At 50.3% G+C, this 13,888-nt stretch overlaps 7 protein-coding genes across 7 annotated transcripts; 4 read left to right on the top strand and 3 right to left on the bottom strand.

Moving 5' to 3' along the window:
• Nucleotides 1-15: 15 nt before the first annotated feature.
• PV06_04510 (uncharacterized protein) lies at nucleotides 16-2,083 on the top strand. The gene has a single exon (XM_016405412.1). The coding sequence runs from the start codon at nucleotides 393-395 to the stop codon at nucleotides 1,914-1,916; it is 1,524 nt and encodes a 507-aa protein (XP_016263618.1). The 5' UTR covers nucleotides 16-392; the 3' UTR covers nucleotides 1,917-2,083.
• Nucleotides 2,084-2,378: 295 nt separating this feature from the next.
• PV06_04509 (histone H2B) lies at nucleotides 2,379-3,516 on the bottom strand. Its single transcript, XM_016405411.1, has 3 exons — nucleotides 3,169-3,516; nucleotides 3,022-3,093; nucleotides 2,379-2,962 (listed from the first exon to the last, which is right to left on the bottom strand). Exons 1-3 carry the CDS (start codon nucleotides 3,341-3,343, stop codon nucleotides 2,784-2,786), a joined length of 426 nt encoding a protein of 141 aa, XP_016263617.1. The 5' UTR covers nucleotides 3,344-3,516; the 3' UTR covers nucleotides 2,379-2,783.
• Nucleotides 3,517-3,891: 375 nt separating this feature from the next.
• On the top strand, nucleotides 3,892-5,277 carry PV06_04508 (histone H2A). The gene is made up of 3 exons (XM_016405410.1): nucleotides 3,892-4,132; nucleotides 4,211-4,503; nucleotides 4,558-5,277. Exons 1-3 carry the CDS (start codon nucleotides 4,080-4,082, stop codon nucleotides 4,608-4,610), a joined length of 399 nt encoding a protein of 132 aa, XP_016263616.1. The 5' UTR covers nucleotides 3,892-4,079; the 3' UTR covers nucleotides 4,611-5,277.
• PV06_04507 (uncharacterized protein) lies at nucleotides 4,898-6,014 on the bottom strand. Its single transcript, XM_016405409.1, has 4 exons — nucleotides 5,787-6,014; nucleotides 5,595-5,727; nucleotides 5,453-5,531; nucleotides 4,898-5,399 (listed from the first exon to the last, which is right to left on the bottom strand). Exons 1-4 carry the CDS (start codon nucleotides 5,819-5,821, stop codon nucleotides 5,326-5,328), a joined length of 321 nt encoding a protein of 106 aa, XP_016263615.1. The 5' UTR covers nucleotides 5,822-6,014; the 3' UTR covers nucleotides 4,898-5,325.
• A 405-nt stretch (nucleotides 6,015-6,419) lies between these two features.
• PV06_04506 (uncharacterized protein) lies at nucleotides 6,420-8,049 on the top strand (the record flags this gene model as incomplete). The annotated part of the gene is made up of 5 exons (XM_016405408.1): nucleotides 6,420-7,148; nucleotides 7,200-7,592; nucleotides 7,642-7,824; nucleotides 7,874-7,951; nucleotides 8,011-8,049. 5 exons carry the CDS (start codon nucleotides 6,420-6,422, stop codon nucleotides 8,047-8,049), a joined length of 1,422 nt encoding a protein of 473 aa, XP_016263614.1.
• An 848-nt stretch (nucleotides 8,050-8,897) lies between these two features.
• On the top strand, nucleotides 8,898-10,541 carry PV06_04505 (uncharacterized protein; the record flags this gene model as incomplete). The annotated part of the gene is made up of 2 exons (XM_016405407.1): nucleotides 8,898-9,405; nucleotides 9,521-10,541. 2 exons carry the CDS (start codon nucleotides 8,898-8,900, stop codon nucleotides 10,393-10,395), a joined length of 1,383 nt encoding a protein of 460 aa, XP_016263613.1. The 3' UTR covers nucleotides 10,396-10,541.
• Nucleotides 10,542-10,739: 198 nt separating this feature from the next.
• PV06_04504 (uncharacterized protein) lies at nucleotides 10,740-13,857 on the bottom strand. The gene is made up of 3 exons (XM_016405406.1): nucleotides 13,348-13,857; nucleotides 11,021-13,298; nucleotides 10,740-10,965 (listed from the first exon to the last, which is right to left on the bottom strand). Exons 1-3 carry the CDS (start codon nucleotides 13,431-13,433, stop codon nucleotides 10,954-10,956), a joined length of 2,376 nt encoding a protein of 791 aa, XP_016263612.1. The 5' UTR covers nucleotides 13,434-13,857; the 3' UTR covers nucleotides 10,740-10,953.
• Between the last annotated feature and the right edge of the window lie 31 nt (nucleotides 13,858-13,888).

The raw sequence follows: 13,888 nt of genomic DNA, 5'->3' as shown, positions 1-13,888 counted from the left end.
CCCTGGATCTGCAGACTGCGGACGTGATGCCTACAACCCGAATGATCCTCAACATCTCCAGCAACCAGACAAGACAGACTTGATAGAGACACTTTGATTCAAAACACTGAAGCGAGACATTCCTTCTGGATCGATCGACTCCGAATATCTACCCACACACCTCTCACACGCTGGAAACCCTCCGAGCTCTGTTTGCCTACCGCTTCACCTCCGAACATTCAAGGACCACCAATTCACGCCATCAAACGCCCGAGAAGTGGTTACTACTTAGAAGAGAACCATACCCATCTTCACAACAGGGAGGTATCACCTCAGAGACTTCGTCGGTCACAGCTCTTGACCTGCTGCATGCATTGTCGACCACCTTTCAGACCCTCCCTATTCAGGGCGTCATGAATGGAGTTGACTACAAGCGCTTCGTGCGCTACTTTTACGATCCTCCCCCCAAATATGATGACATGTCAGGGACGTCGATCTGGCTACTGGGCAAAGAATACAAGCCGACACCGCCGAAGCCTGTGACAACGACGGATCACGACGACGTAGTAGAAGTGGAGTCGTCAACCGAATCCCACGACCCTTCAGACACAAGTGGTTCATCTACCACCGCAGACATTCAAAACCATTCCCAGCAACCTCAATATATATCTCAGAGTACAAGCACATTGGATGACGTCCAACATGTCACAAATGCCAATCTCCCGTCGCTCTCGAACGACCCAGCCGACGGCGGGTGGCCGCACGCATTCCTAGATGATTTTGAATCACGGATATGGATGACCTATCGATCCAACTTCTTACCCATCCCTCGCTCTCAAGAGCCGTCGTCGAACTCCGGTCTCTCGTTCTCTGTGCGCCTTCGCAACCTTACTGAGCGAGAAGGATTCACCAGCGACACTGGCTGGGGCTGCATGATTCGATCCGGTCAATCTCTGCTTGCTAACGCTTTACTGACGCTTCAACTTGGTCGAGACTGGCGGCGGTCCGCTTGTCCTTCATCAACCGAAGCGTCGATTATAGCTCTTTTTGCCGATTCTCCCTCAGCGCCGTTCTCCATTCACCGCTTCGTTCAACACGGTGCATCATCCTGTGGCACTCATCCAGGCCAATGGTTCGGACCGTCTGCTACAGCCTCCTGCATCAGGGAGCTCAGCGCGGAATGTGCCGCTGCAGGTCTGCGAGTCTACGTCACTCCTTCCGCATCTGAAGTATACGAAGACCGATTCCGGTCGATCGCAGCCGCCAGCTCGATGGACCCAACCATCAAACCTACACTTATACTGCTGGGTATACGACTAGGCCTCGACAGGATCACTCCAGTCTACCACGAGGCTTTGAAAAGCGCACTGACGTATCCTCAATCGATCGGGATCGCCGGCGGTCGGCCTTCAAGCAGCCATTACTTCATAGGATGCCAGGGCGACATGTTTCTCTATCTTGATCCGCACGAGACGAGACCAGCACTAGCTTATCACGACAACGCAGCTGAGTACACAGACGAGGAGATAGCTACGTGCCACACGCGGAGATTACGCGGGTTGAGAATTTCCGAGATGGACCCTAGCATGCTGATCGGGTTCCTCATCAAGGATGAGGCAGACTGGATTGATTGGAAGCGTAGACTCAAAGAAGTCAGGGGAAAGGCTATCGTCAGTGTCTTTGACAAGGAGCCGCCCGTGCCCGGTGAGACGAAGGAGCGCAAAGAGGCCGTCGATGAAGTCGAGACTTTTGATGACGATGAAGACGAGGATTGTGACGGAGATGACGACGGGACTGTGACGGTGACGGGAAAGGACATTGAACCGGAACCCCACGATGTCCATGCTGGCGGTGCGGCGCAAGATGCCGAAGATGATGGTGTCAAGGTAGATTTGCACACTGTGAGAAACGAAGAGGCGCCCCGGCAGGCCTCCTGAGACGATGGACTATGACTTGGAACGGAATGAAATGCAAATGACATGTAATGCTTGAGGCGTTCTGGATGACTCACTTGGTCACTGCTTTTGGGAATGAGAATATTCTATACTACCACGATACGTTTGTGTGTTTGTTTTACTTGATACCAAAATACCTTCCTCTCGTACTCCGTACTTGATCTTCACCGAGTTGGGACATTTCTGTAGTCTTTCTGGCCCGCCTTCCCAACCACTCTTTCTCTATGATCTCTAGAGATGCCAGTCTCAAGTTGTTAGGCCGAACGCGATGGTCTGTGGTGTCGCCTGAAATAATGGCCATAACATTCCTCGATTCACGTGCACCTAGCGTGAATTTGACCGTGGACGCGTACCAAAACAATGGCCCCCATTGCCCAACTCAATGCTAGCGAGATACTGGCAATGTAAACAACAATCTACTTTGGTCGATACGAAAAGGAAAAATAAACCGAATTCGTGCTTTGAATTTGTTTGTTTCAGTATCTCATATTTCAGCCCATGTCCAAGCTGAACATCTGATATTCTCATGCTCTGTCTGCTGGCTTCTTGATCAATATTGTACACCTTCTTGATTGCAACCTCTTTCTGTTCGAAAAGAGAGAAGAATTGCAAAAAAGCCATCTTGTGTGAAAACCCGTAAAAGCATGATGTTTGATCTTGATGAGCAAGCAATTCACAAGCCTGACCCGAGCTCATCACGGTTGTTCCCCGAATCCCATGACGCATCATAATGTGTTGTTAAAAACCATTCAACACCGTAGTTCCATTTGCCACAACCCCATTGCAAAAAACAAGTAATAAGAAAACCCAAGACACCCAAAGCATCCCCATGCGACTATTTCAACTGATTTACTTGCTCTGGGAGGAGTACTTGGTGACGGCCTTGGTGCCTTCCGAGACGGCGTGCTTGGCGAGTTCACCAGGCAGGATGAGTCTGACAGAGGTCTGGATCTCTCGGGATGAGATGGTGGACTTCTTGTTGTAGGCAGCAAGCTTGGAGGCCTCAGTGGCAACACGCTCGAAGATGTCTAGACCAAAAACGTTAGACTGCGATTCTGAAGTGCGCAGGCGACTTGTCAAAGCTTACCGTTGACGAAGGAGTTCAAGATGGACATGGCACGGTTGGAGATACCGGTGTCAGGGTGGACTTGCTTGAGGACTGTGATGAAGTTGACGCGTCAGTATAAGTTGCATGCAAAATGCGATTGCGACGCGTGAATTCATCAAAACTCACCCTTGTAGATGTATGAAGAGTAGGTCTCCTTTCGCGTCTTTCCTCGCTTCTTCTTGTCACCGGAAGGAGCGGCCGCGGTCTTCTTGCCAGCTTCCTTCTTCTCGGCAGCGGGAGCCTTTCCAGCTGGGGCCTTGCCGCCAGTGGTGGGCTTCTTCTCAGCAGCTTTGGGAGGCATTTTTGATGAATTGGGTGATTGCGCAAAAAAGCGAAGTGGATGATTGAGTGAGATGAAAGTGATTGATGGATGAAGTATGTGAGTGGTAGTTGTGTGGGATGGATGAAGGAAAGGAAGAGGAAAGTACGAAGAGTGGGTGAGGGTGACTCTTATACCAGGCGCGAGAGCAGGAGGAGATGGCGGGTTGATGCGAAGTGCGAGCAGCTGGCAGCGCAGCGTTGACGGGTTGATCCCAGGTAACGAGATTGCGGGATTAATGTGTGTATTGTTATCGTGTCGATTTTGATGATTTTTGAACCAGTCAAATTGCAGGATCAAGCAACTTGGCGGGAATTTACCGTCACACTCTGTAATTTAGCGCCGTATTGTAAAACACAACAGAAAAGTCATTTTTGATCAATCCCATTGGGAGCATGTGATTGGCTGTGATGGCGCTGACATCTGATCCAAACCACCTTCCTGCCAGTCACGTTGATCCGCCGCCCGACACTAAACCCTGGTATCGTTCCCAGGTTGATCTGGAGGCGCGACTTTCCACGCCCGCAGCCCGCATCGCCGCCCACGCTCTTCCCATATAACTTGTCTTCCCTTCCCACCTTCATCACCACTTCTTCTTTTCTCCCTTCTTCATCCATCTTCAACTAACAGCTTCCATCTCGCATCTCACGTCTTTCAGACTCAAACCTTCCAACCTTTTCAAATCCCCAAACCCAACCACCACCACAACACCATCAAAATGACTGGCGGAAAATCTGGCGGCAAGGCCTCTGGCTCCAAGAACGCTCAATCGTAAGTCTTTGCTCAGACGTGGCGCATGCTCTTCTGTCTTGCGCTTTTGGTTTTACTCATACTGACTTGTCCCTACAGCCGAAGCTCCAAGGCCGGTCTTGCCTTCCCTGTCGGTCGTGTCCACCGTCTCTTGAGAAAGGGCAACTACGCTCAGCGTGTCGGTGCTGGTGCCCCTGTGTACCTCGCCGCCGTTCTCGAGTACTTGGCTGCCGAAATCTTGGAACTTGCTGGCAACGCCGCTCGTGACAACAAGAAGACCCGTATTATCCCCCGTCATCTCCAACTCGCCATCCGCAACGATGAGGAATTGAACAAGTTGCTTGGTCACGTCACAATCGCCCAGGGTGGTGTTCTGCCCAACATCCACCAAAGTACGTTTTATTCTTTCCATGTCCTGCTTCATCACATATTGACCATCCACTCAGACCTGCTGCCAAAGAAGACCGCAAAGGGCAAGAACCCCAGCCAAGAGCTGTAAGCTTTAACAATTGTTTCTGGCTTGGTTTGCAATGGAGTTTCATGACAAATGTGATCACACACGGGGTTTGGGGTTGGGTTGGCCTGGTCAAATGGGCTTTTCAGAATCTGCTTTTACGGATAGGGTTGTACATTATGTCCATCCATGCTCAGTATCATCATGAACATGATAGGGCATGCAACAGGGGCATGAGGCATGCGAGATGGCAAGGCATTGAGAGCTTTGCGCAATGAATGGGATCAGACAGACATCAATTTTAATGATCCAAGACAAAGCAAATCATGAAATCCTAAAAATTTGGTCTCCTGTTTCTATTTCAACTTTCCTGTTTGATCATTTCCTCGCGTCGAGTTCTCAAAACAATGGCTTAGTGGTGGTTTTTGACGCGTCCCAATGGAAGCTGTGTTTTGGTAGACCTCTAACAATGATGTAAGCGACCGCGGCCACGCAGACAAATGAAATTCTGCCATCACTCTGGTCAACGTCGAATGTCCAACAGAATTGTAAAGAAACAGAAATCATGTAATCAAAGTTGCTCGTCGCCGTCTGGAAAGGTAGAGAGCAGGGAGCGATCAAGCCGGAGCGAGAGCGCGAGCATTGGGAATAAGGTTGTCAGGCAAGCCTTTTCTTCATTCCTGCCTAGTGCGCAATAGCGGTACCAGCTAAAGACTGGAATAATATATACAGTGCAACCCTCAAAGCATGTTCCTGACAATCATAATCTCTTGACAAACTCTCTTGAAGGTGGCGGTAAGTCTGGTGCTGGCAAGTTTCTCTCGTATTTCGAACCTGAAAGGAACTATCAGTCTGTGGTGCCGCGATCGTGCTATGATGGTACATACCGCCAGGAGCTGTTGGTGGTCTGTATGGGTCTGGATGTTTCCATTTCTGTAATAACTTCTCCGTCTCGTTAAATAGAATCTGCGATTGTGGTATGTTAGAGACTTTTCCTTTCCGTCAGTTGATTGTTTGATGATTCCCTACTCTTTGACGTCTTGGTTCTGTTACATTCTTGTTCGCATCGAAAAGGGATCGGATGTAGACTGCTTGTCCTCGCCAAAGGTTTCTCTGCACAGCCCAGTCAAGAGCGAGCTTCAATGAGCGTCGATAAAGCGACCTGCAACACAACTGTTAGCTGGCAGTGCGGTCAACTAGGAACCTAGGTCTTGTCGTTACCGGACGGCCTTGACGTGAGGACTGATGGTCGACATTGTTTCGATGATACTGGCGCTCAACGGCGCAACCAGGTCGGATCAAATTCCTCCTCGTCAAAGAGCCCAAGATCTCCCAGACACTCTGCTGCTCGTTGTTCTCCCGTGTCGGATCGTATTGTTGGAGCTGATGTCGCCTCTGAAAGCTGCTCTCATCAAATGTGTAATGGCAGAACGTGGATTGGAACTTGAGGTGCAGTTTGGGCTTGGCGGAACTGGAGCTCTCGCATCCGTAGTTGAAGGGCCAGGAGAGCCCAATGACGCCCCCCCATTCGGGAGGTCGGAAGCGTTACGGGTACTCCAGCTGCGCGACTTTCTTCCAAGCAGTGGCTGCTGCCAGGATCCGATGCCAGAGCTCTCCCAGAAGCTTTTCCTGGCTGAGGTTGAATCATTCTATTTGCATTCTTTACATCAGATTACTCTTCTACAGTATATCCTCAAAAACCAAGGTCTCCTTGGCCATCTTCTTTGTTGCGCTTTACATCTGGCGGCTGTTCCGCCTCGCATGCCGCTTTTATAAAGCTCCTCGCTCATTGGAGCACCGATAGGTCTTGTTTTCCTCTTCCTGTGACGAGCCGGACGACGACAATCCCGCAATATGGCTTCCCTTCGACTACGACGGACACCAGCGCTGGGCTCCGGCCTTGCCATGCCCAAGGTGAGCCGTTCGCTACAAGCTCGCTGCTTCAGTGCCCTCAAACCCCAATCCACCTACCTTCAGCCGCGGCTGTATAGCCCGCGACCTGTTGCTCTCCCTACGCATGCCAGCCTTTCTCGCTACCAGCAATTTAGCACTTCTCCGGCTCAATATGAGGAAGTTGTTATCAAGGTTCCCCAGATGGCCGAATCTATCTCAGAAGGTACCTTAAGCACTTTCTCAAAACAGGTTGGCGATTCTGTGGACCAGGATGAAGAAGTTGCTTCCATTGAAACAGACAAGATTGACGTTTCTGTCAATGCGCCTTCTGCCGGTAAGATAACGGAGCTGCTGGTCAACGAAGGCGATACCGTCACCGTGGGTCAAGAGATTGCGAAAATGGAGACCGGTGCTGGTGGTGACTCGGGACCTAAAGAGGCCAAAGAGGAGCCAAAAGAACCTGCCTCAAAAGATCAACCTACCAGCTCACAACCAGAGGAGTCCAAGGAGAAGGAGCCTAAAAAAGAGGAACCTAAGAAGGACGAGCCTTCGCCGCCTCCCCAGAAAGAAGAGAAGACTGCTCCTCCAAAGGAGGAGAAGAAGGCTGCGCCACCAAAGGATGCAAAGAAGTCCGAGGAGCCCAAGGGAATTGACTCGCCCTTCGGCAAGGGCAGCAGGAACGAAAATAGAGTATGAAGAATCACTGTCGTTGGATCGTCTCAGGATGCTAATTCGTCACAGGTGAAAATGAACCGGATGCGCTTGAGAATCGCGGAACGTCTGAAGCAATCTCAGAACACTGCTGCATCCTTGACCACCTTCAACGAAGTCGACATGTCCAATATCATGGAGTTCCGGAAAAAGTACAAGGATGAAATCCTGAAGAACACGGGGGTCAAGCTGGGTTTCATGAGTGCTTTCGGCAAAGCCAGTATCCTCGCCATGAAGGATATTCCTACGGTCAATGCTTCGATTGAAGGCCCCGGAGGTGGTGACACGATTGTCTACAGGGACTACGTGGATATCAGTGTCGCTGTTGCTACTCCAAAGGGGTTGGTAACACCTGTTGTGCGCAACGCCGAGAGCATGGAAATGGTCGACATTGAGAAAGCCATTGCAGATCTTGGCAAGAAGGTGAGCTTGAACTCAACATAACGTCGCATATCATGCTGACATGTTGTAGGCACGGGATGGTAAACTCTCTATTGAAGACATGGCTGGTGGCACCTTCACCATCTCCAACGGTGGTGTCTTTGGGTCAATGATGGGTACTCCCATCATCAACCTGCCACAGACCGCAGTGCTCGGTCTACATGCGATCAAGGAGAGACCGGTGGTTGTGGATGGAAAGATTGAGATCAGACCTGTAAGTAAAACAACAATCCTTCTAGATGGTGGATGCTGATTGTTTTCAGATGATGTACCTCGCACTTACGTACGATCACCGCTTGCTTGATGGCAGGGAAGCGGTCACTTTCTTGGTCAAGGTCAAGGTAAGCATTGCAGACGGACATGGCACAACTTTCCGAGACGATGCTGACATTTGCAACAGGAATACATAGAAGACCCACGCAAGATGCTGCTTGCATAGACAAATTCATCGTGCCGGCATTCTTGGAGGTGTGAAGCACCACCTATCTGGATTGTACAAAACATTTGCAGTATTGTTCCGAACGACAAAAGGAAAAAAAGAATTAGCAGAAACATGTTTTGTCCCTTGCAGAGGTTCTTCAGCATGGTGATAGCGACGCACAACAAACATAATAACAATGTGCCTTGCGGCATGAGCCCAGTGTCCAGGAGGATATCTGCGAGTCATCCCCTATTGCTATACATATATTTTGGACAACCTTTTGGTATGACTTGGTCGAAGATCCAATCAGTCTATCTTCGCTTTTTAGTATTCTCTCGTTTTGTTTGTGTCTGGTTGCATCGCTTCATCGTTTTTCCTTGCTTGCACCCTTGTATTCGAAGGGACATAGAATTTTTCGGGGCGCTGACTATCAACAGATGAGTTCTGCCCATGACAAGTCTCGTCAACAAGCCTTGCTCCTATGATTTTTTCAGACCCGTCAGCCTCATGAAAAGAAAGAGTAATATCATGGCAGGTCCAGCCAAGGCTCTCCTCAAAAGCAACATTACCAGCCTTATGCAAGGGGGTTTTTTTTCCCCTCCCTTTCAGAGTCGATTTCCCTTCTCCTACATTTTAAATTTAAGAATTTCAATTGAAAGCTTACTGTTTCTCATGATGAATGTCGGTGGGCATTTCTCGGGCCTTTTGGTTTGTTTACGGTCTTCCTTTTGGTTGTGTGTGTTCTGTATGTTGTCTCGTGTACAACCAAATACTGGGGTAAGATGCGATACACATCACGGACCACCAGCAACATCATTGTCTGTATCGTCTTATGGCTTCTTTTGATTCACATTATTCGATTGTCAATGCGCTGTGGGAGTCTGGGTTTTTTGAATCTCGATGATAACGACGGCGACAAGATCTCTTCGTCACCACTCTTGCATCTCGATGATGATCGAGGACGATATGGACAACGACACCGACACGATCAAGGCAACGCATACGTGTTTTATGCCACTTCGAACCTCTACGCTTGTAGTGCCATGGTCAACGTCCACCGTCTCACCAGACTCTTTCAGACACCACATCCAATCTACATGCTCGTCTCGAGGGCAGTGAGCGCCTCGTACACTCGAAAATTCAGGGACTCGTACAATGTCACGGTCTTGGTTCATGAACCTCCACAACTCCACGACGGCGCGGCACCTTACTATCAGGACGTCATGCTCAAGTTGCTTGCCTTTGGGTTGAACAATTTGACCACCACCATTGCGACCGAGGGAGCAGCACACCATCGAAAAATTGAGAGGGTCATTGTCATGGATGCAGACGTACTCGTTTTGAGGTCATTGGATGGTTTGTTTGAGAAAATCGGTAGGTGTCAATGATCTGTGTTCCGAGTGGAATCGTATTACTTTTCCTGCTGTGTTTCGGGGGGGGGAGGTTTTTTGGCACCTGGCTTACGGATTTTCGGTTACGTGGTTTATAGGTGATGCGGAAGGTATAGATGTCGCCGCACCACATGCGTATTGGCTTGGACAGGGGCAACGACAGCAACGACAAACAAAGGCAATGGACGCTGACGAAAATGGAAAGGAAAGAAAAGGTGTCACGAGCGCTATGATGGTGATCAACTTATCCGACACTCTTTGGGGACGTATGGAAGGTGCTTTGGATAGAGTAAGGGGTGGTGATAGAGTGGAGGTTTATGACATGGATTTGATCAATGAGGAGTTTTTCGGAGCCGGGGTTGGAAATACTATGGGTGGTGGTGGTGTTGGCATGGTTCTCCCAGGTTCGTATTGTACCTTGAATAGTCATTGGGAAGTTCAGGATCTACCATCTTGGTCCAAGTTCAGTGGCTTCGAGGGAGGTTCTCGGTCGTCGTCGTCGTTGAAGAAGTCACAGAGGCTGTCTACTGATGGTGGTGTTGACACGAGAAACCACGGCAACCATTCGGTCACTTTGGACGGCACCAGCTCAGGGGACGACGGTGACCGCGGTCTCGTTGACCCCTTGACATCTCTCTTTCACGAAGAAGCCTACCTTTTACACTTCACGGCCATGGGGAAACCTTGGAGCGTCACGGTCCAAAACGTTCATCAGTCCAGACCAGAAGCTCATCCACTCTTCGCCCAACAGTTTCTTTTGTGGCGGCGGGCGGCCAAGTACGTCTGTCCGTCCCTGGAACTGGGTGAGGCTGGGTGGAACGAGGCCGTGGGGAAGAGATACACTTATCCCACTGACGATGACAACTCTGCGGCGGTAGAGGAAGGCGATGATGGGAGTTTTGATGTTTCTGGTGGTGGTGGTGGTGATGCTACTGCAAGTCCTGTGTCGGACACGTTTTTGGATGATATATGATATGCATCGTGCCATTGCTGTATATCGTAACTAGCAGGGTCACTTTGATATACTCGTCGGGTCGGGGCTGGAAAGAAAACAAGTCGTGGCCAAGGTGCTTTACGTCCATAGTGATGCTTGTTGGCCGTCGAATCACGGAAAGGGAATATAAATATAAATATGTTGTTCTGTCCGATTTCTCCACACAACACATCACCGCCGTATAATTCAAACTCACAATCGCGACGATGACAGTTTCAAATACCTCGTTGGACCTGCGAATTGAGCCTCACATAAATCGCACAACACATTAGGCGGGCAAAGGGACTCAGTAAATCACAAGAAAACAATGGCTTCAAGGGAAACTAAGGCCAATCATCGTTCATGAATAAATAGATCAAGTTCAGCAAAACGTCGTCACTCAAGACTCAAAGGCGCTACATTGCCAATGCAAAAGGCGTTACACGTGCCATGCTAAATTAAATCCGCCAGTGTCATTACGGCGCTTGAACAACAACACATGTCTCAGATGCAAAGGGGGTATCATATATAAGAAGAAATGCAGCTTTCAGAATCACATCACATAACAATCTGCGCAACGTTAGCTCTAAGACTTGAGGAAAGGATACACGAGAATAACACTTACACATTCGCCTTTATCTTTACCCGCAGGAACTCCCATTTCATCGAATGTCTTGGGACCCTTTCCAGGAAGGCGAGCCGCATTTGCGGATACCTGATTAGGCTTTGACGGAGGAGCATTCCCGCTCGGTGCGTTGGAAGCTGGCTTAGACGGTGGCATGTTCGCTGGTCTGATGTCCTGTGGCGGGTTGCCGTAGCCTGGTCTAGCGTTCTGTGGTAGCGGGCGATTTGGTGGAGGTCCTTGTGACTGTGGCGGCGGAATCTGACCGGGTCGAGGGGACGGACGAGGCGGACCATTGGGACCAGGGCCCGGTGGGTGTGGTCTGCCATAGCCGTTGGGCTGTGGAGGCTGCTGAGGTCGTCTCTGCTCGAGAGGAGCAGAATACCCGATATCAAGCTTAGGTGGTCCCGGGGGTCCGATATGAGGTGAAGTTGTGCCAGGTCGTTGCGGAGGAGGTCCCGGGCGTGGTGGAGCTGGTCCGGAAGGTATACGATCACCGCGACCATATCCAGGTCCCGGTACTCGAGTATCGTTGCTGGAATAAGGGCGCATCTGTGGAGACATATGAGGATGACCATACTGATCAGGTCTGGGTCCTCCCACAGTGGCGGCTGAAGTCGGTCGTATGTTGGGGTTGACGCCGAATCCTGATGTTGGTCTGAAGTCTGGGACTTGTGGTAAATTCGACGGACCAGTAGGGTATGGAGCAGTGCTTCCTGGGCGAGCTGAAGGAGGCCTTCGGTTGTCGAGAGATAGCCGGGAAGGATCAGGCATGTCTAGCCTTTCTTCTGACAAGGTCGGCATTTGTGGTGGTCCTATCATCGAGCCACGCTGTTGTCGAATTTTGGACAGGGCAACGCTTTCGTGGTCCTTCCTAGACAGTGTCTTTGATCTGGAAATAGCATCGATTCTTCCAGTTGCATCCTGGTTTCCACTCTGCGACGCTTTGCGGTACCACTCCTTGGCTTGTTCGAAGTTCACAGGTACATATATACCGACTTCATAGTAGTAGCCCATAGCAAATTGCGCAGTAGGAAAACCGGCGAGTGCTGCGCGCTGTGCGTACGTGAAAGCCATCTCTTCGCTCTTTTCAAACAGCCCCTCGTGACCGCAAAGAAACCATTTACTGATAGCAAGCTCCGCCTCAGGTTCGCCTTGCCTGGCAGCAAGAGCGTTGTAGTGCAAGGAGAGCGCAGGGTCAAAGGAACATCCCAACTCGCAGAGCTCATAGGCCTGTCCCATCTTGATCTGTGCCTTCGCAAAACCCAGATATGCTGCCTTTTCAATATTGATCTTCGCAGCTGGGATATCCTTGGGAAGATAACGCTCGGGTACTTGGACTTGTGTCATCTGATGCGCCTGAAGCATACCGAAAACAAAAGCACCTTGAGGAGCATTCTCATCTGCTGTTTGCGCAGCAAGGTAGATCAGCTGAAGACCACGTTCATAATCCTGCGGTTGCCCGTGTTGACCAAGTAGTGTCATCATCCCCAGCCTGTAACAAGAAGCAGAATCTGACGCATCAGCTCCCTTCTGGTAGTATTTTATAGCTTTCAAGGCGTCATTCGATGATTCGAATTGCATTCCAATTCTGTAATCGGCTCGGACATAGCCCTTCTCAGCTGCCCTCGAATAGCAGAGGAATGCCTCCTTCTTGTCAATTCTGTGACCGAACTTGCCAAACTCCAACCACATACCCCTCATGAACTCAGCCTTGGGGTGATGCTGGTCAGCGAGGAAGTTTGTGATCTTGAGAGCGTCTTCCCTCAACACATGTTCAATTCGAGGTGTTCTCGACCTGGGTGTCTGGGCTAATGCTACCCTCTCTTCATTTTGCTGACATATCTCAACATATGCCAGTGTATCTTGCGCCCATGTCAGCTGGGTATCCGGATCGTTGCAACTCAGCACAGCGGCCCTTGCAGCTTCCAGGGTTGCCTCTTTTTGTTCATCGGTGGGAGGAATATTAGGTGGAGGATTGCGGAGGACAGGAAATGGAGAGAAGTTCGGTTGCTCTATTTGTGCGGTTGATGTCGTTCGTGGAGGGTAATTGTTCTGCTGATATGACTGAGGAGGGTTGTGCGAGGGCGCCCTCTGGTCGTAACCATTGTGGTAATCGCCAGGGGGCACGGCACTCGACCACGCATTCATGTTTGCGGGTGCGTACTCTGCCGACTGGGGAGTGTACACAGAACCGGAATATGCTGAGGAGTTAGGACTCGACGCAACGTGTTCCATCTGAGCAACATTGTGTTGCATATTAGTCGGGAGTTCATGTGCCCTGGGAGTCGTTCAGCGAGGGATCATCATTTGGATTCAGATCAGCATACCTGTTTGGGGTTGGTTGCGCCAGCTCTGGCATATAATAGGAGTCGTCTCCTCCCGGAACGAAGGTAGCTCCCGTGTTGTAACTCATGGCTGGGACCAATGATGATCAGTACCACCAGGGTTCTCGTAGCGAGGGGACAGCTCAGAGACCCTGATGACCTCTCTGGACAAGGAGACAAGCAAGTCCGGGCAATGGAGTCACCCGGTCCTCTTTCTATACCCGAGTCGAAGACACGTAGAGGTGTGGTCAGCCTGGGAAAGCAATTTAGTCTTGCTGACGCGGACTGCAAGGAAATGGGAGTCCTAAGGCTCAGGTGGGGGGAGAGCGTTTGAGAGATCAACCGAACACAATTTCCGGCACTGAGAGGTGGTTATAGACATGTCCTCAGTTCAGCGAAGCATGCTATCATAGACGGCGGCTTCATAAACGGATTAATCGGCAAGGCCGGCCATGAGTTGTGGACATATCCCAAGACTTGAGTGAGACGACAACAAAGAAGGCGCAGCAAGGCTGTGGATGACATTGAAATTGAGTGGCTCAGG

The sequence above is a fragment of the Exophiala oligosperma genome (assembly GCF_000835515.1).
Source record: "Exophiala oligosperma strain CBS 72588 unplaced genomic scaffold supercont1.4, whole genome shotgun sequence".
Classification (NCBI taxonomy): domain Eukaryota; kingdom Fungi; phylum Ascomycota; class Eurotiomycetes; order Chaetothyriales; family Herpotrichiellaceae; genus Exophiala; species Exophiala oligosperma.
This window is presented reverse-complemented; position numbering and strand designations above follow the sequence as displayed.

Coding starts and splice junctions, on each gene's coding strand:
- PV06_04510 (XM_016405412.1), top strand. CDS start 393: ATGAATGGAGTTGACTACAAGCGCTTCGTGCGCTACTTTTACGATCCT.
- PV06_04509 (XM_016405411.1), bottom strand. CDS start 3,343: ATGCCTCCCAAAGCTGCTGAGAAGAAGCCCACCACTGGCGGCAAGGCC. Junction 3,094..3,168: donor CTCTTCATACATCTACAAGG/GTGAGTTTTGAT, acceptor ACTTCATCACAG/TCCTCAAGCAAGTCCACCCT. Junction 2,963..3,021: donor CTTGAACTCCTTCGTCAACG/GTAAGCTTTGAC, acceptor TTTTTGGTCTAG/ACATCTTCGAGCGTGTTGCC.
- PV06_04508 (XM_016405410.1), top strand. CDS start 4,080: ATGACTGGCGGAAAATCTGGCGGCAAGGCCTCTGGCTCCAAGAACGCT. Junction 4,133..4,210: donor GGCTCCAAGAACGCTCAATC/GTAAGTCTTTGC, acceptor TTGTCCCTACAG/CCGAAGCTCCAAGGCCGGTC. Junction 4,504..4,557: donor TCTGCCCAACATCCACCAAA/GTACGTTTTATT, acceptor CCATCCACTCAG/ACCTGCTGCCAAAGAAGACC.
- PV06_04507 (XM_016405409.1), bottom strand. CDS start 5,821: ATGTCGACCATCAGTCCTCACGTCAAGGCCGTCCG. Junction 5,728..5,786: donor CCTCACGTCAAGGCCGTCCG/GTAACGACAAGA, acceptor GTTGTGTTGCAG/GTCGCTTTATCGACGCTCAT. Junction 5,400..5,452: donor ACCACCAACAGCTCCTGGCG/GTATGTACCATC, acceptor AGTTCCTTTCAG/GTTCGAAATACGAGAGAAAC.
- PV06_04504 (XM_016405406.1), bottom strand. CDS start 13,433: ATGAGTTACAACACGGGAGCTACCTTCGTTCCGGGAGGAGACGACTCC. Junction 13,299..13,347: donor GCGCAACCAACCCCAAACAG/GTATGCTGATCT, acceptor AACGACTCCCAG/GGCACATGAACTCCCGACTA.